Source organism: Vitis vinifera, chromosome 6, assembly GCF_030704535.1.
Source record: "Vitis vinifera cultivar Pinot Noir 40024 chromosome 6, ASM3070453v1".
Lineage (NCBI taxonomy): Eukaryota > Viridiplantae > Streptophyta > Magnoliopsida > Vitales > Vitaceae > Vitis > Vitis vinifera.
Window position 1 is genome coordinate 15,517,110 of NC_081810.1, and position 24,574 is coordinate 15,541,683.

Below are 24,574 nucleotides of genomic sequence, written 5' to 3' on the forward strand. Positions count from 1 at the left end.
GCCATTGGAACCAAGTGCTTCGAAGGGATGGAAGCAAGCCAATTGGAGTTCACCATTGAGGCATTGCTGGTGGAGGCATCCAAGTATCCCACTTCTCTCTCCCAACCTCTTTTCTTTGGGATTACAGAGTACCCCACTTCTCTCTCCCAACCTCTTTTCTTTGGGATTACAGGGCCTCTTTTCTTCTACTCCTTTCTTGCTAACCGATGAGACTTTTGGGGGGGGGGGGGGGGGGGGGGGGGGGGGGCATTGGTTAAAGTGTTGTGCGTTAGAGAGAACTGATTGTGATCCTCTGCAGGTAATCTTGGCTGAAGAGAGTGCCTCGTGTAGTGAATGCCTAGAGGAGCAAACCCGTGGTCTGGTGGATTGCGGGTTTTCGATGGAGCTCATGCTTGTCTCGATTGGGGTGGATTCCCTGAAGGTTTTGGAGGTGATTGTTGGTTCTCAAGTGGAAGAGGGGGAACGACCAGAAGGGTGGGTACTCCAGTTGCCTGCTAAGTTTAGCTGGTGCTTAGGCATGCTAACAGAAGGTTTTAAAGAGGAGGACCTTCTCAAGAGGATGAAGGAGAGAATTGACCAAAAGGGTCATGAAGGGACTAATAGAAGGGTGAAGTCCTTATCTTCTAGATTCGAAAGGGAACTCAAGAAGCTTGAATGGATAGTGAAGATTAGAATCCTATCCTGGAATGTGAGAGGGGCCAATGACTGACAAAAGGGAGATAATTAAATTGTTGGTTAAGTCACAAAGGGTGGATGTGGTTTGTTTGTAGGAAACCAAAATTCAAGAGATGTTTGGTGGGCTTGTGCGTAGCCTTGGGGTAGGCAGATGTTTAGAATGGACTGCCCTCAATTTGAGGGATGTAGCAAGAGGTATTTTGGTGTACTGGGATAATAGGGTGATGGAGTTTGTTGGTTTAGAAGTGGGGGTTTACTCAATCTCAATCTAGTACCTCTTTAAGAATTGAGAGGATGGTGGGTTGTGGGTGTTCATTGGGCTGTATGGCCTGGTGTGCAGAAGGAACAAGGAGTGCTTTTGGGACGAGCTTGGGGAATTAGGGGATTATGGAGTGACCCCTGGTGTATCGGAGGGGACTTCAACATGATAAGGTTCCCCGAGGAGCGTAGTAGGGGAGGAGGCCTCACCCCAGCCATGAAGAGATTTTTAGAGGTTATGGAGGAGTTGGAGTTGAGAGACATCCCTCTATAGGGGGGCCCTTTCACTTGGAGTGGTGGGCTGAATAACCAATCCCAATCTAGACTTGATCGGTTCTTGGTGACAAAAGATTAGGATAACCTTTTCAATGGGGCCTTGTAGTGTGTTCTACCTAGACCAGTTTTTGACACTTTTCCATTTTGCTAGATGGGGGAGGCCTAAGAAGGGGATCCTCTCCATTCAAATATGAGAATATGTGGTTGGTTGGAGGAGGGGTTCAAAGATTTGCTAAAGAATTGGTGGGTGGGCCTGAATTTTAATGGATCCCATAGTTTTGTTTTGGCTACCAAACTGAGAGCTTTAAAAGCCGTCTTGAAGTCCTGGAATATAGAAGTATTCAACTTTATTGAGGCTAGAAAGGGAGCAACTCTTAGTCAAGTGGTGTTTTGTAGGTTACAACCTTGTCTTTAGAAGAGATTGAAGCCAAAAAGGAGGCAAGGGAGGAGTATACGGGTACTCAAGGAGGAAATTTCTTGGAGGTAGAAATCAAGGGAAGTGTGGTTGAAGGAGGGTGATTGTAACACCAGATTTTTCCATAAGACAGCAAATGCCCACAAAAGAAGAAACTGGTTGGCCAAGGTGAAAGTGAATAGTAGATGGTGTACTAAGGAGAATGAGATAAAAGTTAGTGTGGTTGGGTATTTCAGAACCTCTTAATGGGGGAGGGGGAGTGGAGACCCACTATAGGTGGTTTGACCTTTAAGTATTTAGATAGTTGTGAGGCTACAAGGCTAGAGCTTCCTTTCTTGAAAAAAAAGGTGTTCATTGTTCTCTTTGATCTAGGCAAGGACAAAGCACTAGACCCAGATGGGTACACTAAGGCGTTTTGGCTTTTTAGCTTTTTAGCTTGGAGTTTGTGAAGGAAGAGGTGATGAGGTTTTTTAGAGTGTTCCATGAGGAGAGTAGATTTGTTAAGTCTTTGAATGCTACTTTTCTGGTTCTTGTTCCAAAGAAAGGTGATGCTGAAGACTTGAGAAATTTTGGGCAAATTAGCCTAGTGGGCAACCTCTATAAGTTGTTAGCCAAGGTGTTAGCGAATAGACTTAAGAAGGTCGTGGGCAAAGTGATCGTTGAGTCCCAAAATGGTTCTATAGCGGGTAGACAGATTTTAGATGCAATTTTGGTTGCTAATGAGGTCGTAGACTCAAGGTTGAAAAACAATTAATGCAGAGTTCTTAGGGCGGAGAGTGGCGGCTATCTTTCTAGGTGATGGGTGAGGGGCAAGGGCGGTGTTAGGATTTAGATCTCTCATTTATTATTTGCTGATGATACTCTAGTGTTTTGTAAGGTGTTGTAGGATTAGATGACTTTTCTAAGGTTGCTACTTATGTGGTTCGAGGGTTGTTCTGGATTGAGAATCAACTTTGAAAAAAGTGAGCTAATTCTTGTGGGAAGGGTGGACAATATAGATGACTTGACCTTGGAGTTGGGGTGAAAGGTGGGCAGTCTCCCTTCTTGTTACTTGGGTCTTCCTTTAGGGGCTCCTTTCAAATTTGTGGTAGTTTAGGATGGGATTGAAGAGAGGTTTTGCCAAAGGTTAGCCATGTGGAAAAGATAGTAGATCTCGAAAGGAAGGAGACTCACTTTAATTTGAAGTACTCTATCGAACATGCCCGTCTATTTCATGTGTCTCTTTTGCATGCCAAGGTAGGATAGGTTGAGGTTGGAGAAGGTTTAGAGGGATTTTCTTTGGGGTGGTGGGGCTCTTATGCAGAAACCCCGCCTAGTAAGGTGGAAGATGGTCTGTTCAAAGAGAAAGAAGGGGGGTTTGGGTGTGAGGTGTCTCTCTGCGATGAACAAAGCCCTCTTGTGCAAGTGGAGTTAGCGTTTTGCCAATGAAAGAGAGGCTTTATAAAAGCAAGTCATTAGTCAGAAACACGAAGAAGATGAATGGGGGTGGAGATCCCGTGAGGCTAGAGATAGGCAGGGTATTGGTCTGTGGAAAGCCATAAGAAAGGAGTGGGATCTTTTGAGCAATAGATTGTCTTTCTTAGTGGAAAATGGTCAGAGAGAGAGATTCTAGAGGGACAAGTGGTATGGTGATGAGTCACTATGTGTTTCCTTCCCTTCCTTATTTGCCTTATCTTTTCTTAAGGAAGCTTAGGCGGCAGATGTTTAGAACCCTGAAGGTGAAGAGGGTGGATGGACTCCTCGGTTCTCTAGGCCCTTTAATGATTGAGAAATTGAAAGTGTAGAGCGCTTTTTGACGAAGCTCCAAGCAAAAAGGGTGCATGGGGATGTGGAAGATAGGGTGATATGGATAGTCTTAAGGAGTGGGAACCTTTTGATTAAATCTCTTTATTCGGTTTTGGAGCCTGACAACCCTTTTTTGTTCCCAAGTAGCATCATTTGGAGATCTTGTGTGCCACCTATGGTGGCTTCTTCGTATGGGAGGCGACTTGGGGGAAAGCCTTAACTTTGGATTAAGTCTAAAGGAGGGGGATTTCTTTGGCAAATAGATATTTTCTTTGCCACTTTGAAGAAGAAACTATCGATCATATTCTTCTTCACTATGCAAAGACGTGGATTCTTTGGCAATTGCTTTTTTCTCTCTTTGAGGTGACTTGGGTTCTCTCCTACTCGGTTAGAGAGACTCTCATTGGGTGGCATGGGTTATTTGTGGGTGAAGCCCTCAAAAAGTCTTGGAAGGTGGCCCCTTTATGTATTTTTTGGACAGTGTGGAAGGGTGTTAGCGTTTGATAATACGGAGTTATCAATTTAAAGGATGAAAAATACTTTGTATGTAATTTGTGGTCTTGGTCTAGGGTGTCTGTAGATATGAGTCTTTGTTAGCTTTATTGATTGATTAGGCTTTAAGTGAGTGCATGTGATATTTTTTGTTTTTCTCCCTTTCCTACTTGGGTGAGCTTTTAAGCCTTCGTTCTATACTTCCTATATACTTTGGGACATTGTTTTGGCGTCTCCTCTTTATATATGTACTTTTTGATCTTACCTATAAAACAAAAGTATCATTATCATTATCATATTATTATTATTGTTATTATTATTATTATTATTATTATTATTATTATTATTATTTTAGTGTTATTTATTTATCTAGTTATTGGATTTTTTGTTTATTATTATTGCTATTACATTTTTATGCTTTTATTATTTTATTTATTTATTTATTTTTAACAAGTCCAAGTTAGCTCAAAAAAGGACATTTAGTTTCTCCCCTAGATTTGATATGTATTGTCTGGCATCATCTAATATGTGATTTGAAACTAGTTCCTAAGAGGAATTAGTGATTTGGGGCAGAACTAGGAAACTCTAGATATTGCTTCTTTCCATCACTCTTTTGGTGACTGAGTTTCAGCGCAGTTTATAGTTTTAGGATTTGTGATATAATTATTTATTTTATTTTATTTACAAGTCCAAGTTGGCTCAAAAAATGACTTTCAGTTGCTCCCCTAGAGTTGATATGTTTCATCTGGCATCATCTAATATATGGTTTTAAACTAGTCTCTAGAAGGAGTTTGTGATTCAGGACAGTACTAGGAAACTATAGATGTTGCATCTTACAATGAGACTATTGGTGACTGAAGTTCAGCAAAAATATGATTTAGGATTCTTAAAGATGGAAGCCAATTGTTAGGGGTCATGGTAAGGTCTCGAATTACTGGAGTGCTAGAAAACTGGTTGCTGGAATTTCTGGAAACTAGCTAAACTAGTGTTTCCTGGTGTTTGGATGATAGCCTAAAAGCAGAATGCCATTTGGGGCCTTAAAAAGCTGGGTTTCATGTTTGTGAACAGAAAGGATGGCAATTTTTAGAAGGTTGAAAAAAGAACACATTGGTAAAGAGAAATACACATTTCATGGCTTCTTTGTCCTGCATTTGTTAGTTGCAATTCATTACACACACAGACACAGACACGCATTTTGTGGTGTCTGAACTATTTTCAGTTAATTGTTTTTCACTTGAAGCTATTATGTATGATAAATATTTATTTATAAAATTGAGAAGCCTGATTCTGAACTTTAATTATACCTGGTATCATATCATAGAAAATATTGTTTTTAAAATTTGATGAATTCACTTCTTTTTGTTTAAAATATGAATCCAAGCTGAACAATTTCTAGATGATATTTGACATGGATATATATATATGTATATTTTTTCTAGAGGCATTTATTAGAAATGAAGGAGGCTGTTGAGCGCCAGAGGAAGTCATTGAAAAAACGACAATCTGGTAAGCTGTTATTTTTACAAATGTTCAATTTGGAATTTATATATTGGTTATTTGGTTTATATGATTGCTTTTCTCAATTATATTATGACCACTGTCTTCCTGATCTATTTCTGACTCAAGAATTCAGCGACGGTGAATTCTTAGATTTGTGATGTGGGACTCTGTGTGTGTGTGTGGGTGTTGGGGAGAGGTTGGACATGCCTGCATGTGTGCCCTTGCTTGAATAGACATTTCAGGACAATTATATCCATATTTCATGTAATGTTGTTTGAATGTTCATTTCAGGTGTTGAGACTTTGAAGTTCAAATTCTTAGTTCTATTGTATTTTCCAGGGAAATTATTTCCATGTTTGTTGCTGCACAAATCCAGCCTGTATACCTTTCCTTCCTTTCATTTGTCAGATTTTTTATACAACATTTGTTGGATGTTCATTTAATGTGTTGATTGATATCATCTTCATTTCAAGTGATTTAGTTTTCTGTCATGCGGGCACTAACAGGATCTCACCAGTTTTGAATGTCTTTGAAAGTTTGATATATGAATTTATGGCTCATATCTGAGGCAGAAATATATATTAGTATTTTTTTTGTTCTCATATAGTCCACATCTACCAGTTAATTGTTCTAGTTCTCTTAGAAAGAGCATGAGAGCTGATTAAACTTTTGTGGCTTAAGATAAGGGTGATGGAATTGATGCGGAAACTGGAGTGCAAGAAGAAGATTTTCTCATTCATGATGAGATCTATAAATCCCGTCTTGCAAGTATCAAACGTGTAAGTTTGCTTTCTTTCTTTGATTGCTGTTTTAGTCTTCAACATATTACAATATGCGATACAAAAATGAAAGTTGATTGAATATTTGTTCATGCTTTGTCATTGGGTTTTGGATATCTTCAGGAGGAAGAAACTTTTCTGCGTGAGAGGGATCGCTATGAACTGGACAAGGGAAGGCTTATACGTGAAATGAAACGTATAAGGGATGAGGATGGTTCTCGCTTTAACAACTTTCAGATTCTGAACCACCGATACGCCCTTCTGAACCTTCTTGGGAAAGGAGGATTCAGTGAAGTTTACAAGGTCAAATTTTATTTTTTTTCAAGTCTTGTATATTTTGATTATTAAAATGTTTTCAACAAATATGGACTTTGTCAATCAGCTCTTTTTGTTGAAATACTTTGTAGATTTGCCTGTATTGGCAATTGTGAGACTACATCTTTTTGCAGTGATTTGAAGTAAGAAATTTCCAGCAGGCTTACGACTTGGTAGAGCATAGATACGTTGCATGTAAGCTCCATGGTTTGAATGCCCAGTGGAGTGAAGAGAAGAAGCAAAGTTACATACGGCATGCGATTCGAGAGTATAACATTCACAAAACCTTGGTGCACCATCACATTGTTCGGCTTTGGGACATTTTTGAGATTGACCATAATGCGTTCTGCACTGTCCTAGAGTACTGTAGTGGTATATGTTACTCATAACTTTTATTCTCTATCTGAGGTCTTATTCATTTGACATATGTAGTGAATAGAAAGTGTACTGCACCAACATTCTGATCTGAGCTATAAGGAATGATTTTATAGAATCTGCTTCTCATTCTCTACATTTATACTTTGATGTCAGGTAAAGATCTTGATGCAGTTCTAAAAGCAACACCTATATTACCTGAGAGGGAAGCTAGGATTATTATTGTCCAGATATTTCAAGGCCTGGTATACTTGAACAAAAGAACGCAAAAGATTATTCATTATGATTTGAAACCAGGGAATGTTCTATTTGATGACCTTGGTGTAGCAAAAGTGACCGACTTTGGTCTTAGCAAGATAGTGGAGGATGATGTTGGATCCCAGGGAATGGAACTTACATCCCAGGGAGCTGGAACATACTGGTGAGTGGTGTATCAATTCTGCATCTATGCTCTTCTTGGAAGTTTGTAAGACACTACTGTTTCTGTTTGACATTAGTAGAATGCTAACTGATTAGCTCCTCTGGTGGTTACAGGAGCCATGTTTTTTTGATGTTATGTCTTCATAAAGTGGTTGGTTTGCTAGTTCAGGAAACATGCTGTATTCATTGTCTGGTTCACTTGCTAATTCCAACTTTAGCTTTCATTTGAGTCATTTACTTTGCAATTGTTGGAAAACCGAAACTGATATGGAAAGAAATAAATTTGTAAAGCTGTAAATTATTTATTAGTTGTCAATCTTTGTATTTTTAGGAAAGTAATTGTTAGGAGTTATTCTTTCCTTTTAATCAGTGATTTAGTTTCCTAATTTGAAGGATTTGCATATGCTGTAAACTCTATAAAAGAATAATCTCAATGAAAGAAAATTATTCCCGTGAAACCCTATTCTTCAACTTGGTATCAGAGCTAGCAATTTGCTTGCCGAAATCCTCCTTCCTCTCTTTCAATCCCTGTTCTCTGAAACCATGTTGGATATTTCAAATGAGTCCACTACTGTTCCTCAACCTTCTTTGAACAATCCCATTATCACTAATTCTTCAAAAATCAGTCCTATCACCTCGGAATCTCACTCTGTCCAAATCACCACGATTCGCTTGAATGGTGACAACTTTCTGAGATGGTCTCAATCAGTTCGGATGTACATCAAAGGACGTGGAAAGATGGGCTACCTGACGGGTGAAAAGAAGGCTCCTGCAGTGGATGATCCGAACTATGCTATATGGGATGCTGAGAATTCCATGGTGATGACATGACTTGTGAATTCTATGGAAGAAGACATTAGCTCTAATTACATGTGCTATCCAACAACACAAGAGCTTTGGGAGAATGTAAATCAGATGTATTCTGATTTAGGGAATCAATCACAGATCTTTGAATTAACCCTCAAACTTGGTGAGATACGACAAGGGGAGGACAACGTCACAAAGTACTTCAACTCCTTGAAGCGGATCTGGCAAGACCTTGACCTCTTCAACACCTATGAGTGGAAATCTGTCGAGGATGGACTTCATCATAAGAAGACCATGGAAGACAATCAGATCTTCAAGTTCTTGGTTGGCCTTAATGTCGAGTTTGATGAGGTAAGGGGGAGAATCATTGGAAGACAGCCCTTGCCTTCAATTGGTGAAGTTTTTTCAGAAGTTAGAAGAGAAGAGAGTTGGAGGAATGTGATGCTGGGCAAGAAGGGACTTGGAGTTGCTATTGAAGGTTTAGCCTTGGTTACCACGGGTGGAGGCTATAATAAAGTTGCTGCGTTTCAACGCAAATCAGATGAAAAACCACGGGTTTGGTGTGATTTTTGCAACAAACCTCGCCATACTCGTGAGAATTGTTGGAAAATCCATGGGAAACCTGCAAATTGGAAAGGAAAAACAGGTGACAAACCAGGCGGCCGAGCCATTATTCCTACTGCTAATGAGGCTAAGACCAGTCCCTTCACCACTGAGCAAATGGAGCATCTTCTTGCATTGCTGAAATCTAACTTGACATCTGGTACTTCTAGTGTTTCTTTGGCACACACAGGTAAAGAATTATATGCTCTATCTTGTCGTTTTAAATCTACTCCATGGATAATCGATTCTGGAGCATCCGACCACATGACCAATTCCTCAAACATGTTTGAATCCTATTCACCGTGTCCTGGAAATAAAAAGGTTCGGATAGCTGATGGTAATTTCTCACCTATTGCAGGAAAAAGTCTAATAAAAATCCCTGAGGGAATAGATCTTAAATCTGTTCTCCATGTTCCTAAACTTACTTGTAATCTCTTGTCTGTTAGCAAATTATCTAGAGATTCTAATTGTTGTGTTATTTTCTATGAATCCCATTGTATTTTTCAGGACCAGAGCTCGGGGAAGACGATTGGCAGTGCTAGGATGATCAATGGTCTCTATTATTTTGAGGATAATTTACCTAGTAATAAAATTGCTCAAGGACCAAGTAGTATTAGTTCTCTTTCTGTTCGTGATCAAATAATGGTTTGGCATTGCAGATTAGGCCATCCTAGTTTCTCTTATTTAAAACATTTATTTCCAGTGTTATTTCAAAAGGTTGATCCTTTATCATTTCAATGTGAAAGTTGTTTATTGGCAAAGAGCCAATGAAAAACTTACATTCCAAAACCCTACTATGCATCAAAACCATTTTATCTTTTTCACAGTGATGTTTGGGGACCTTCAAAAGTAACCACAATTTCAGGAAAAAAATGGTTTGTGACCTTTATAGACGACCATACACGTCTTTGTTGGGTATATTTAATGAGGGAAAAATCTGAAGTCGAAAGGATTTTTAAAGAATTTTACAGAATGATTGAAAACCAATTTCAAACAAAAATTAGTATTTTGAGATCTGATAATGGGACTGAGTACTTTAATAAAGTTTTGGAAACCTTTTCAAACGAGAAAGGAATTTTACATCAATTCTCGTGTTCTGATACCCCTGAATAGAATGGAATAGTTGAACGTAAAAATAAACACTTGTTAGAAGTAGCACGAGCTATGATGTTTTACATGAATATTCCAAAATACTTATGGGGGGATGTCATACTAACTGCTTCACATCTAATCAACAGGATGCCTACAAGAATTTTGCTGTATACCACTCCTTTGGAGTGCTTGAAAAAGGTATTTCCAGAATCTCGAATTAATTCTGAATTACCCTTGAAAATATTTGGTTGCACTACATATGTACACATTCCAAAAAGGTCAAGATTTAAGTTAGACCCAAGAGTAGAAAAATGTGTTTTTGTAGGATATACTCCTAATAAAAAGGGTTACAAATGTTTTAATCCCCTTACAAAACGTTTTTACACAACTATGGATGTTTCCTTTATGGAAAACGTCCCATATTTTACCAAAAATTTACTTCAGGGGGAGAAATTAGTGGAACTAAATTTTTGGGAAATTGTTGAACCTTTGCCTAGTGTAATTCTTGATATCTCTCTTGAAAAAGAAAATAAGGAAACTAAGCCTACTGAATCCGAATATGAAATTGGTCTGTTAGAAGAAGAAATACTACGAATGAAAAAAAAAATAGAAACAATCTTGAGCCTGCGGTTTATTCAAGGAAAAAAGTCCCTAGAAGAAGTAAAGACCAGCCAATCATCCCAGCACATGGTCAACCGAAAGCCCTTGGCAATGGCTCTCTAAATGTCTCAGGTAACCCTCCTTCTATTCCTACTCATATACATGCTTCTTCTTCTTCTGTTACTGATCTAAGTTTACCATCACACTTTGGTCCAAGTCCAAAACTATCTACACCCGAACCCAGTTTAGGATTAGCCCCGATTATTCCTGCAGAGGACCTTGACCTTGATCTCCCTATTGCTCTTAGAAAGGGAACCCAAGCCTGCACTAAACATCCCATTGCCAAATATATCTCCTATAGTAACCTTTCTGACAACTATAGAGCATTCGCTACAAATATTTCAAAACTTGTAGTACCTAGAAATATTCAAGAAGCACTAGATGAACCGAGTTGGAAATTGGCAGTGTTTGAGGAAATGAATGCCTTAAAAAAGAATGACACTTGGGAGGTTGTAGATTTACCAAGGGAAAAAAAAGTTGTAGGGTGCAAATGGGTGTTTACAATAAAGAGTAAAGCAGATGGAAGTGTTGAGAGATACAAAGCCAGACTTGTGGCAAAGGGTTTTACTGAAACCTATGGGATAGACTACTAAGAGACTTTCGCCCCCGTAGCTAAAATAAACTCAATTAGAGTTTTGTTGTCCATTGCAGTAAATTCCAATTGGCCCTTACACCAATTGGATGTTAAAAATGCCTTTCTTAATGGAGACCTAGAGGAGGAAGTGTTCATGAGTCTTCCACCAGGTTTTGAAGAAAGTTTTGGAGTTGGGAAAGTGTGCAAATTGAAGAAGTCCTTACACGGACTTAAGCAGTCGCCTAGAGCTTGGTTTGAGCGCTTTGGCAAAGTAATAAAACATTATGGATATACTCAAAGTCAAGCTAATCACACGATGTTCTACAAACATTCAAATGAAGGTAAAGTAGTCATCTTAATTGTGTATGTTGACGATATTGTGTTAACTGGGGATTATTGCAATGAACTAGAGAAGCTGAAGGGGAAACTTGCTGAGGAATTTGAGATTAAGGACCTGGGGGCATTAAAATACTTTCTTGGGATGGAGTTTGCTAGGTCTAAAGAAGGTATCTTTGTAAATCAACGGAAGTATGTTCTTGATCTTCTTGATGAGACAGGTATGTTAGGATGTAAGCCTGTTGAAACACCTATAGAGCCGAATGTAAAACTGCAGCCTAGAAAAGCCAAGAATGTGAAGGACCAGGATCGTTATCAGAGACTTGTTGGGAGATTGATTTACCTATCCCATACACGCCCTAACATAGCATTCTCAGTGAGTATGGTTAGTCAATTTATGCATGCGCCTGGACCAGAGCATTTTGAAGTTGTTTACAGGATTCTAAGGTATCTAAAGTGGACACTGGGTAGAGGTCTTCTGTTCAAGTCACAAGGACACCTACAAATTGAAACCTACACCGATGCAGATTGGGTTGGAAGCATAGTGGATCGAAGGTCCACCTCTGGGTACTGTTCATTTGTAGATGGCAACTTGGTTACGTGACGAAGTAAAAAACAGAACGTGGTTGCTAGAAATAGTGCTGAGGCTGAGTTTAGAGTTGTAGCTCATGGTATTTGTGAGATTATGTGGATAAGAAGATTACTGGAAGAGTTAAAGATGACAGGTTCATCTCCTATGAAGTTGTATTGTGACAACAAGGCAGCAATTTTAGTAGATCACAATTTGGTTCTCCATGACTGCACCAAACATGTGGAAATGGACAAGCATTTCATTAAAGAGAAGATAGACAACGGATTGGTTTGTATGACCTATATCCCTACTGAGGAACAAGTGGCTGATGTCTTCACCAAAGGACTACACAAGAGGCAATTCGATTTTTTAGTTGGCAAGCTGGCTATGGAAGATATCTTTAAGCCAGCTTGAGGGGGAGTGTTGGAAAACCGAAACTGATATGGAAAGAAATAAATTTATAAAGCTGTAAATTATTTATTAGTTGTCAATCTTTGTATTTTTAGGAAAGTAATTGTTAGGAGTTATTCTTTCCTTTTAATCAGTGATTTAGTTTCCTAATTTGAAGGATTTGTATATGTTGTAAACTCTATAAAAGAATAATCTCAATGAAAGAAAATTATTCCTGTAAAACCCTATTCTTCAACTGCAATATTTGTTAAATATTTGCATTTTTTTTAATTAACCAAATGTCCTTAAGAAATATGGAGAATAAATGAGTGCTGTTATTTATTTATTGCTAATTTAGTTTGTGGAAGTTTGAGCAAATGGACTGTAAATAATTTCTTTCTGTTATCTATTGCATTGAGAATGATCCATGAGAACCAGATCATAAAAAATAGAAAGAAATTGTGATCTCAGAAAATGGGACTAAAATAGAAAGTACACCATCCTGATAAATTCGGATGAGTGGAATTTTAATGGTTTGTTCCATTCAAATTAAATTATCCCCAATTTACAACCCTTGATTTCAATTTTTTTTTTCCTTAAATCCTTCCCTCCTTCCACTTAGTTGCACTATTCTTTGCCTTTTCCCTTCTCATTAGTCCTTTTTATAGAACAATCATTCCTTGTGTCTGTACCCTTTCTGTAACAGGAACAAATTTATTTGCTTCTGTACATAAGCTCAGAGTTTCTTGCTTTTGAGATTTGTTCTATATGTTTCAGTGGATTTCCTTGCCTCTCTGCTCCATTATGTATCTTCGCTATTTGTTCATTTCAGGTATTTGCCCCCGGAGTGCTTTGAGCTCAGCAAGACACCTCTCATATCATCAAAGGTTAGCGACTTTGTGCATTCCCGTGTGAAGTTTTTGAGATGGAAAGAGGAGGAAATGCCTTCCCAATTTTCCTGTGAGCATGTAGTTCAACTGTTCAACAGATAGCCTCTTTACTTGAATACCTGAACTCTCTGTTTTTGAGTGTCATGATTTCAAAAGAAGCTTTATTAGTGGCAATAATTCAGTCCTCCCAGCTGTTTCTGTCAATCAGATTTCAGCCTCTCTTGACATGCTATCTCTTTGGAACAGGTAGATGTTTGGTCAGCTGGTGTTCTATTTTACCAAATGCTTTTTGGCAGGCGCCCTTTTGGGCATGACCAGACCCAAGAGCGGATACTGCGAGAGGACACCATTATCAATGCTCGCAAGGTGGAATTCCCATCAAGACCAGCTGTATCTAATGAGGCAAAGGTGAGTCCTCCAGTGTTTCTGTAAGTGCTTGAATATTGATGTTTTTTGTTCAGTACAGTAGGAATTTGCTTTCAGTTTTTTTTTTGTGCAATTTTCTAACTTGAAAACCAAGATATAGAAGAAACTATGTCTATGCTCAACAATCCAACAAGATTACTGTTTGATTGTTAAAAGTTGAAACATTTTCAGTTTAAGCTCATTTTCTAAATGCAAGATGATGCATAATGAATGCTATTTAGTATCATTTTTCCGGAAAACACTTCTTCTCTGAGGGGTGATTAAGAAACTATGAATATTCCTCCCCCTTTCTGTCTTTCTGTCTTTCTCAGCCAAGCTTGAGTTCGGAAAAAAAAAAAACATTTTATGTAGTAATGCACGATGAGACTTAATTTATTTTGATAGGTACCATGAGACTTAAATTTGAATAGAGCTGAATGTAATTAAGTGTTTAGACTTTTTTTATTAGTGTCTGAATGTTATTAAGTGTTAAGTTGTTTGTTTTTATTAATGTTTGAATACTATTAAGAAATCTATTTATTTTTACATGAAAACTTCTACAAAGTTAATTATTATATTTCTTTTTCTTTTAATTTGAAAACTAGTATTTTGAAAAAAAAAAAAAAAAAAAGGATAATTTAATATATTTTTAAACATTTCAAATGCCAAAATTTATTATCATAATAAAAATTTTATAATGATCAATCATGAGATAAGTGGAAAATTGGTAATTGGATAATAATTAGGATTTCTAATTATATTTGGTTGCTAAGAAAATGTTAGAACATTTTTAAGTTAATACATGTTTTTATGTGATGTGTTTTTATTTGTAATTCATTGAAATTGATGATAGTTCATTTTGGTTTTGTTATACAATAAGATGTTGAATTTTAAAAATTTGTATTAAATTCATTTTTAATCCAAATTTTATGATTTTTAATGTTGGTTATTTTCATTTTTGAATGAGGTTGAGAATGAGATAAATTATGAGGCAAAAATAATAGCCCCATGTGGTAGAATTTTGGCCTTGGTGTTGAAATTTTGTGAATTCATTGTATATTAATTTCTTATCCAAATTAAGTGATTTTTATGTTGTTGGCTTTATTTTTGAGTAACTATTTTTTAGAAAATTTTGCATCTAAATTTTCTCAAGTAACAAGAGAAAAATTGTGCAAAAAATATTGTTTTTTTTTTTTTTGTAATTATGAAAACTGTGCTAATTTATAGTTAATTTATTCCTCATTCAAATTGCACAAAATTTAGTTTAATTTTTTTTAAAACAAGAGTTATTTAAAATTTTCAAAAAGGAATTTTATTTATTATAACAAAGTTAAAGGTTAAGAAGAGAAGAAAAAATGATTTTTCAAAATTCATCTTCTCCCATTAAGACAAATTTTTTTTTAAAAAAATGTAATAAGTTAAAAAACAAATGATTTTAAAAATGTCTTATTGGTTTAAGACTTGAGTCAAAATGAGTACCTTCTTCAACAACCCCATGCTTTTTCAATTTTCTTTCAGCCTGTAAAAGAGGTTCAACCAAATACCTTCTTCAACAACAGGTTAATATTTTTTTGCTTCCCATATACATTGTTCTGATTTCAAGACATGCTACTTAAGTTTTTTGTTTGGTACTATGTCTCTCTGCCAATGCTGATATGGAAAGAATTTATGATAGCTCGAAAAATAAGATTGCATTTTCTTATTATTTTGCAGGACCTGATTCGGCGATGTCTAACATATAACCAAGCAGAGAGACCAGATGTTTTAACCATTGCTCAAGATCCATATCTCACATACTCAAAGAAATGATAGTGAACACAAAGAAAGAAAGGTAAAAGAAGAGCAACAATGAGCACAATGGTAGACAATCTTCCCTAGATCATTTGAGTTGAAGATCCACTCAAATGTCCATTTGAAATTTTGTATAGGTTATCAAGTGTCTGTAAATTTTTTCACTCCTGCTCTTGTTTACCCAACAATCTGTGTGTCACCCTCTTTAATTCTGCTGTTCTTACTCTGTATTCATTTTGTAAGGTGCTTCAAAAGAATATTCCTTTTTCCTCCAAGAAAAAGAAAAAAGCAAAAAAAAAAAAAAAAAAAAAAAAAGAGAAAAGAAAAAAGGAGGAGAAAGTGGATTTAATTTGATAGAAAGAACATGTCAGAGATGGTTATTTTCTATGCTTGTTCAAGTAGATTTTTGGATGATGAATTGCTACCTAAATATTATGGTATGGCACCAAATTGGGCTTGCTCCATGTAAACTCATTCTCTGGTGCGTGCTTACCTCGAGACTTTTGGGCTCTTTGGGATTATGGTCTTACACCTATGGATTACTAGGGTCCTCTATCTAGCATACCAGTGTGGGAAGTTTGGACCATAAACCATTTATATAATTTTGTTTTTGTGTTAAGTTCCTCTCACCTAGTGAGTTTTGGATGTCTATTTTATGCCCTAGGTTCTCTTTAAAGATAAAAATGGAAATAAAATTGAAGTGGCCACCATAATTTTATTTATTTATTTATTTTTTAAGTTCTTTGTTTCCCATAATACAGGGATTTTGTGTTAAGGAATGGTAATAATTTCTTAAAATATACTGTAATTTTAATATAAAGGTGTAAATTTATGTTATGTTTTTAAAATCTGAGATAGAATTTTTTTTTTTTTTTAAAGTCTTTTAAGTTTTTAAAAGTTAATATTATTTTAAGTTAGGTTTCAAACAAGAGGAGGAGGTATATCCAACTAGCACTGAAAAGATAAACGAAGTGTGAGAAGGGTTGGGGCCCAGCAGACCAAAGATTGCAATATATATAAAGGGCTCAGAAAACAGTGCCAGTGTCATCATCATCATCATCGCCATGGCCTTATCTCTATCCTCCATATTCGGTGTAGCAGGGTCAAAGCCTCTTAACAAGTCAATCTTAGAGCGGCAGACGAGAGTTAAGTGCGAATTTGGGGAGAAATCCTCACCAAAAACTTCAGAATTGGAGATAGGGTCACCCATTATCGTGATCGAGGCCCCCAAAGTGTTGAAGACTGCGGCTTCGGTCCCTTGCCTCAGGGCTAATGCCGGTCTGGTCAAGGCCGGAGACGTCGGGAGGTAGGATTCAGACATCTATGTGTTTATTTATTTATAGATTTTGTAAGGCTTATGAATTTTGCATAGTAGATGGATAGATAACAAGTGGGTGTTGGTGTGATTTTTATTTTATTTATTTTATTTTTGGTGTGCAGAGTCGTGTCCAGAAAGCCTAAGGATGTATGGGCGGTTAGGCTGAGCATTGGCACCTATCTCATTGATGCTAAATATTTCAAGCCCTTGACGCTTGATTAATGATTTCACTACCAAGCTTCTACGATGATGTTCCAATATGTAGGTTGTGAGATTTTACCTTGAAAACCTCCCTCTCGTTTGTCCTTAAAAAAAAGGCCTAGAAAATAAATTCTATTTGATAATCAAGTACTATTTCGTACTCAAGCATTGCTTAATCAATAATAGCTTGACAACAATAATCCAATGTTTATTGTTGAAACATCTGTTCTTCTTATTTCGTGGCATTATAATTCAATAAAAATTTAATTACTTAATTGTAAATTATTTAAGAAAAATCTAAAAGAAAAATCATTAAATTTTAAAATAAAAAAATTTAGAAAATACTTGTTCACTTAAAAACCTATGGTTGTCCATACTTCTTTCCCTTCTTATGTATTCGCATTTTTTTAAATTTTTTATGGAATTGTTTTCTTAATCTTATATCTATAAATCATTTTTAAAAAAACTTAGTTCATTCCTAAGTCAACACTTTGTTAATTTTTCTTTGACTCTTCTTAATTGTTATATATTACGAACTCAACTTGCTTAAAGGTTTGGGTACTCAAATTCAAGCAAACTTTTAGAGTTGTTGACATCCTTTTGCTATTTTTCATTTATAGCCATTTTTAACCTGCCTTTCCTTGCATTAAATATTTAAAATCCATTTTTAGACATCCATGGAATAATTTGAACTATTGAAAGGTATTTTATGTGCATAAAAGCGTTTTGGTAAATATGTAAGATAACACAAAGGGTTGGTGAACGATATCTCTAAATTGGGCTAATTAATTAATTGAAGTCATGTTGGGCTAATTAATCGGTTAAGACCTTTTTTTAGGACAAATTAAGTGACTTAAGCCTAAAATGGGTTCAAGGTACTTAAGCCCAATTGGAAACCTATAAATACCTTCTTTAGGAGTTCGGGTTTTAAATTGTTGTCATTCTCCCTTATATTCTAGAGAAAGAACTTTAGCCTCCACCTTTTAGATCTCCACTATATAAGTGTCTAACTTCAAGGAAGAGTGATCGAGCAAAAGAGTAATGGTTTGTGAGATCTCTAATGACTACTATAACATTTGACAACATTTTCCATTGCAATGTAATGAAATGAAAAAAATGCAAATATTCTTTATGAATTGAATCACTGTTGATAGAAACCGATAGTAATAGATATTCTCAATAAGGACACCATGATGTCTTATGAGATTGAGACAAAGTGAGGTAATTCTAAGGTGGTATGTTCATGAAAACTATGGTCATAGTAGTTTACTAAGCGAAACTTGACATTATGCTCTTGGAGAGCTAAGATATGTCAATTGAAGACATAATATGGGGATTTGTGATTTAAGGATAGTAGAGATAGTCTTGAAACATTGATAACTTTTACCTTATTAGATTACGAACACTAGTTCATGGGAAAACTAAATGCAATGGATAATAGGTACGAACTTAAGCACATTGTGTCTCATTATCATTTACATAGAATATTGGAATTTGATTGAATCTCTATAGTAGGATGTTGAATCAACTTCAAAATTAGATTTTGAGGGAGCTAGTACTCCTATAGGTCTCAATGGTCCCTATTCTCAACTTACATACCTTTACCTTGTTAGCAAGAGTTATGAAGGTCAGATTGACTCTAAGTTCACTTTTGTGCATAAAAACATTTTGATAATTACATAAGGTTGCACAATGGTAAGTGAACAAGGTCTCTGATTTGAGTTAATTGATTAATTAGAAGACCCTATTAGATTAATTAATCAATTAAGACTTGTTTTAGGCTAAATTAAAGTGACCCAAACCTTAGTGGGCTCAAGTCACTTAAGCCTAATAGTGAACCCTAATACCCTTTTAAGGGTTAGGGTTTCATAGCCTTTTATAGAGAATCTCATCTTCCATCTCCGAAGAGAGAAAGTCATAGCTTCTAACCTTTCTTCCATCCCCATTGAAAGTGTGTCAAGATCAAGGTTTGGGTCATCGAGGGAAGCACTTCGGGTTACAAGACTTCCTGCAACTTCATTCTTCATCTTCTTTGTGTGGAATTGATTCGGGAACATCTTAATCTAAGGTATGCCTTTTGTTAATATTTTATGAATCCTTATTAAGTTTAAAAATACAAAATTTTCTATTATGCATAGGATTTAGAAAAACTTAGAATAGTCAAGTATGTTCCTAATCAAATTCAAACTTGGAAAACTGAAAGATTTGGGTTTTTCCCATTATAAAGGTGTTTTGGTAATTATGTAAGATTGCATAAAGGGTAAGTGAATAAGGTCTTTAGATTGACTAATTCATTAATTAGTAGGCTAGGATAATTAATCAAGTAAGACTCAATGTGTGCTAGATTAAGTGACCTAAGCCTTTCTTGGGCTCAAGTTACTTAAGCCCAATGAGGAACCCCATAAATACTTTCTTATGGGTTAAGGTTTTCATAGTTTTTCCATAGAGTTGTATTCCATCTTCAAAGGGAAAGAGAGCCACAGCCTCCACCCTCTTGTCCCCCTCCCCTCCAACAGAAGTGTGCCAAAGTCAGGGTTCGAGTCATCATGTGGAAGACTTTGGGTCTAAAGGACTTCTTACGACATCAATCTTCGTTTTCACCCCATGGAATAGATTTAGGAACATTCAAATCTTAGGTATTGTTTACGTTAGCATTTTATGAATCATTTTTACGTTTAAAAATGTAATTTTCAGTTATGTATAGGATTTAGAAAGTCCTAAGAAGTTTTGCATATTCCTAACCTGATTTGGGCATGGGAAATGGAGTGATCTAGGTTTTTCCCAACAATAATAGCTTCTATGTTTAACGTCACATAAACGGTGCCAATATGTTGCATCTGCTTCAAGTTGAGTTGGAAACTTTGTCTTATGAATCAAAGAGATAAGAAGCTGAAAGATGATGAGCCAATTAGGTTTACCCTTTTCTAATAGTCAAATTAGCTATGGAGTGAAGTAAAAGGACATTGGAATTGTATTTTTAAACATTGTTTTATGATTGGAGCTTCTTTTATAGTTGCCTTTTCTTAGATTAATTATAGGAGAGTAATGAAAGATGACATCAATTGAGCACCATCTAAAATGATTTCCGTTATGCCTATCTTGAAGGCTCTGGTCATTATGTAATGATTATAGAATGAATTTTAAGGTTTCATTCATTATGTGTTTAATGTGGGGGTTGTGGCCATTATGTAGTTTAATGTGTAAGTCATCCACTTATGTGTCATTTATTATGAGCGGTGGTCATCCCCAAACATGGTCGACTCCTACGATGTCATGATGGTAGTAGTCTAGTAATGTTTATTGTGATATAGGAAGGTGGATCTCATAGAGACTTCATAGCAAGCGGCATATGGAAGTAGAGCCCCGCTCTTTAGACTTTGCCACGTGACTAAGGACTTCCATGCCTATACAAAGACTATGTAAGGAAAAATGCTTCCATGCCTATACAAAGACTATGTAAGGGGACCATAAAGGAGAGGGCAAAGATTGAAAAAGAGTTCACTCCTCACATTTCAAACAAATTTTTCTATATAATAAGAAACATTTATAGTACAATTGCATTCAATGTTGGATTTGAGCAAGCCATTTTGACTTTTACCCATACAATAATTTTGAAAAAAAAGTTAATTTTTTTAATATGCCCCCTTAACAAAGGAAAAAATAAAATAAAAATGAGTATGTTTGATGGATAAGAATAGAAATTAAAATAAAGATAAATCACAATATAAAATATATGTAAAAAAAATAGTCAAATTCTTGATAATAACGATTTTAATTTTCATAAAAATAAATTTTTTTTTCCTATTTTCATTTTTAGTTATATATATTAAGTAACGTAGAAGTAATAATAAATGAAAAATAAAATATTTTTTTATTTTCATGCTTTGAAAGATGAATCAAATCCTTCTTAAAGTGAATTATAGTTTTGATGAGAATAAATTTTTTTATTATTATTTTGGTTCTAATCCAAACCCAATAACGCAGAGGTATATATTGAGTATTTTGATTTGGCTTGGGCCTCAAGACGTGGTCCGAGAGTAAATAAAAAGCATTTAGATGATACATTCCACGACAAGTGTCTCTCCCCATGCAAACATCCATCAAGTTTTGCTGCTCTTCCCTGACTAGGTTCCTCTTTCTTTTTGTGATCATTCAACAGAGAGGGGCTTCAACATGACATCTAGTAAACCATTTGCCACAGCCCACCTACTCACCCAACCACAAATATGAAATACCATAATGCTATGCTCCATCAAATGATTACTTTATTTTGAATGAAGTTCAAATTCACATGGTAGCCAAGTGAGTGACCTACCAGGCCACTTGTCCACCAACCTCATTGACATCAACCATTTCATTTTCTTTGATTTAAAAGATAGCTTAGTTTTTAACCTATATATGGCTTACTAGCACTCTATCTCAGCTTAGTTTCAAGTCAAATTTTTGTTAATTGGATCAAGTGTTTGGTGGGAGTATCTTCTTGGTCACACATGTTTAGGTGTTGAACAACCTAAATTTAACTGTTTTTTGGAGGTCAATTTTATTTTATTTTTTATACCCATCTTCAAAATTTTCAGTCATCTAAACTTTTATCTAATCATTATTTTAATTAAATTTTTTAAATTGAAATATATTTTGGTAGCTCTAGATACCAAATTATTTTTATGTATTAGTTTTTAATAATATTTTTTAAATTATGTTATTCCTAATTGATTGGAATATTAAGTTGATATGTAATATGGATGGGATGGACGAAAAGAAATAACATTTTGAGAGGTAATTAGTAACAAATTTTGTGAAACATTCACTTTGAGGTACAAGCATATCATCATTCCTAACTCTAGGAGGCATGACTACTTCTAGATCTAGTGTGAGACCTCTTACCTTTTTTTAGTATTTAAGACTTGGTTTCTAAGAAAGCTCGACCCATTCGTTAGTCTATTTATAAGAGATTGAAACCTATTAAAAGGTTTGTTATAACACTTCCTTCATTTATAAATTTATTGCTAATAGCTAGTGAGCTAAGGGATGCATCGATGGAAAGAACACTTGGTTTAACCTTTATAGAGTTTCTTTCCCCACAAGTCTCAATCTTGCTGATGCATCTTATGTTACTCGTGATCTGTAAATTTCCCTTTATTAATTATTCCATTAAGGATTTTGACACCAGTTATAAGCATTAAGGCTTTCTAGTGTTTTCAATTATAAGCATTAAGGCTTTATTTTTATTAATTGCAAAGTTATATTTAGTGTTAAGGAACTTCACCTTATTAAAAAAAAACAAAAATCTTTATCAAGTTTTAAGGTGGCAAGTTCATTAATGCTATGTTTGGTTCCAGAAAATTTGAGGGAAAATGCAAGGGAAAGAAAATACGAAGGAAAAGTAGAAGGAAAGAAAAAAAGAAAGAAAAAAAAAAAGATTAAAAGTTGATAAATTATTTTTTTTATTACTTCTAATTCATTTTATTTATTTTAATTCATCGATATAAAGATTAAATGATTTAAAAATACATAAATTTTTAATTAGTTTTAATTATATTTGATTTTCTTTTATATTTTTTATAGGACAACCAAACATGAAAAAAATCATTTTGCTTCGCATTTTTTTTTTTCTTTAGTATTTTCCGGGAACCAAACATAACCTAAGTAAATCGATAATTTTAACTTTTAAAGCATCATAGATTTCTTTAATTTTTAATGCCTTTTTACTCATTTAAACACTAACGAGTTTTATTTTTAAGCTTGCCTTATACAGCTGATCATAGGCAACATGTATCTCACCAAAATCAAATTCACTTTCCTCATTTTGATTTAATAAATAGGAGGACCATAGTTAGAGTGAGCAACAAATACAATAAAAGTAAGAAGATTATTATCATCTTTCTCTCATTGGAGTCCATAAAGACTCACAATCATCAAACTCAAGATCACCCCGAGTCGCTTATTTAACTTTTTTTTTATATGTTTGGGACTAAGACAATCAGCAACATGTATCCTACTTCCCTACAAATAAAGCATTCTATTTTCTTGTTCTTAAATGAACCCTTTTGTAAGTGATCTTTTACGAGGGTGCATTGCTTTCTTAAACCTTTTAGTAAATAAAAACTCTTAGCAAAAATTAAATATTGTTCAATATGTTCATCAAACTCATTACCATCATTCTTCGAAGCTTTTAGGATTACAACCTTAAGCTTCTTAAAACTATGAAGGGACATTTCATCGGTTTGAAGAGATCCCACTAATTCATCAACTCTTAATGTCATTAATTTTCTCTTTGATAATTATTTTAGGATTGAATCTTTGAGGAAGGAATTTAAGGATTTTCCTAACTACCCTAAACTCAATAATCTTCTCCTTTAGATTGAAACTCGAGTTAAAATATCACTCAACTCAACATAGATACCAGAGAAGATTCATTTTCTTGCATTTTGATATGATGTTACTAAATATAAGACATGAAATACATGATTCACTTAGACTAGATGCTACCTTCTCTCAAGGGTTTTACACTAGCCAACAACACCTATACTTATCTTCATGTCTTTACATAGCATCTCATGTTACCTAGTGAACTCTTCAATAATTGAGAGGATGAAGTCAACCACCACAGACTAATCTCGATCAAGAGACAGACTCTTGGAAGCATTGGGAATGCATAAGGAATAATGATAACATCATTCTAGGGCATGCAAATTTTTTTAGCAAATTGAGATATATTTATATTTTTAAAACTCTAGCGGGTCAAGTCGATAACATGAGAAAAAACCAGGATAAAAATTTTTAAAAATATATATGCAAAAATAATTTTGAGCACTTACAAGGATCACTCGAGTGCCCAAAGCACTTAAGTTTCTAATGTCTTTAAGTATTTAAGTAAAGACCAAATTATACCTTCTAATGTCATTATTCACCCAAACAAATTTAATCATGCATGCTTATGTTAATGACCTTGCATATGATTGATCATGATATCAAGTCTTCAAGACAAGTGTAACTCCCAGGAGGTACGTGTAAAGTTGAATCTAGTAATATTTAAAACAAATTTATCAACATAAACTAGCTAATTTAAGTCGCTAATATTAAGAAATTAAATCATTCAAGTAATTGCAAGGACTCTTACTCTTCTATATTCCATATTTATGTTGATCATAATTGAAGAGCCAAGTCAAAGATATGATAATTTGTAACACCAACTTCATCATCTTTGACCATATCCTCTAAACAATTAATCTAATACAAAGAAATGTATTGATGAACATTATTCTTAAAGATTACAACAACAAATGAGTAGAGCAATCACATTAAAAAACAAAATGAGATTTGAGAAAAACATAAAATAAAATAAAAATAATTAAAAAACAATTAAAAATAGAAAATAGAATATAAAATTAAATTTTAATTTTTTCATGTGTGTAAAAAATACCTAGTTATTTAAAAAAAAAATTATAAAAGCATTAAAATAGGAAAGATAATTAATCTCTTTATATAGAATAAAATATTTTTAAATGTTTTTGAATTGAAAAATAAAAATTAGTGACATTTTTTGAAACATATTCCTTATATTTTTTCTATATTTGGTCGTTAATAAGCTTACCTACCATATAAGATGATGAAATATGATGATAACTTCACTTAATAAAACATAT

General features: G+C 34.9%; 2 protein-coding genes across 3 annotated transcripts in view; both read left to right on the forward strand.

Moving 5' to 3' along the window:
* LOC100265049 (serine/threonine-protein kinase TOUSLED) overlaps positions 1 to 16,028 on the forward strand; it is a 48,309-nt gene extending 32,281 nt beyond the window's left edge. For both annotated transcript variants that reach the window (XM_002276939.5, XM_010653323.2), the window contains 8 exons: positions 5,341 to 5,407; positions 6,083 to 6,180; positions 6,304 to 6,483; positions 6,657 to 6,867; positions 7,027 to 7,291; positions 13,156 to 13,210; positions 13,460 to 13,621; positions 15,332 to 16,028. In XM_002276939.5, the coding sequence (XP_002276975.1) occupies positions 5,341 to 5,407; positions 6,083 to 6,180; positions 6,304 to 6,483; positions 6,657 to 6,867; positions 7,027 to 7,291; positions 13,156 to 13,210; positions 13,460 to 13,621; positions 15,332 to 15,427 (1,134 nt within the window). In that variant the 3' untranslated portion in view covers positions 15,428 to 16,028. The remainder of the gene's footprint in view (positions 1 to 5,340; positions 5,408 to 6,082; positions 6,181 to 6,303; positions 6,484 to 6,656; positions 6,868 to 7,026; positions 7,292 to 13,155; positions 13,211 to 13,459; positions 13,622 to 15,331) is intronic.
* A 286-nt stretch (positions 16,029 to 16,314) lies between these two features.
* Positions 16,315 to 17,133, forward strand: LOC100265104 (protein CHLORORESPIRATORY REDUCTION 42, chloroplastic). Its single transcript, XM_002276901.4, has 2 exons — positions 16,315 to 16,715; positions 16,850 to 17,133. The coding sequence occupies exons 1-2, from the start codon at positions 16,474 to 16,476 to the stop codon at positions 16,947 to 16,949; spliced, it is 342 nt and encodes a 113-aa protein (XP_002276937.1). The 5' UTR covers positions 16,315 to 16,473; the 3' UTR covers positions 16,950 to 17,133.
* Positions 17,134 to 24,574: the final 7,441 nt, after the last annotated feature.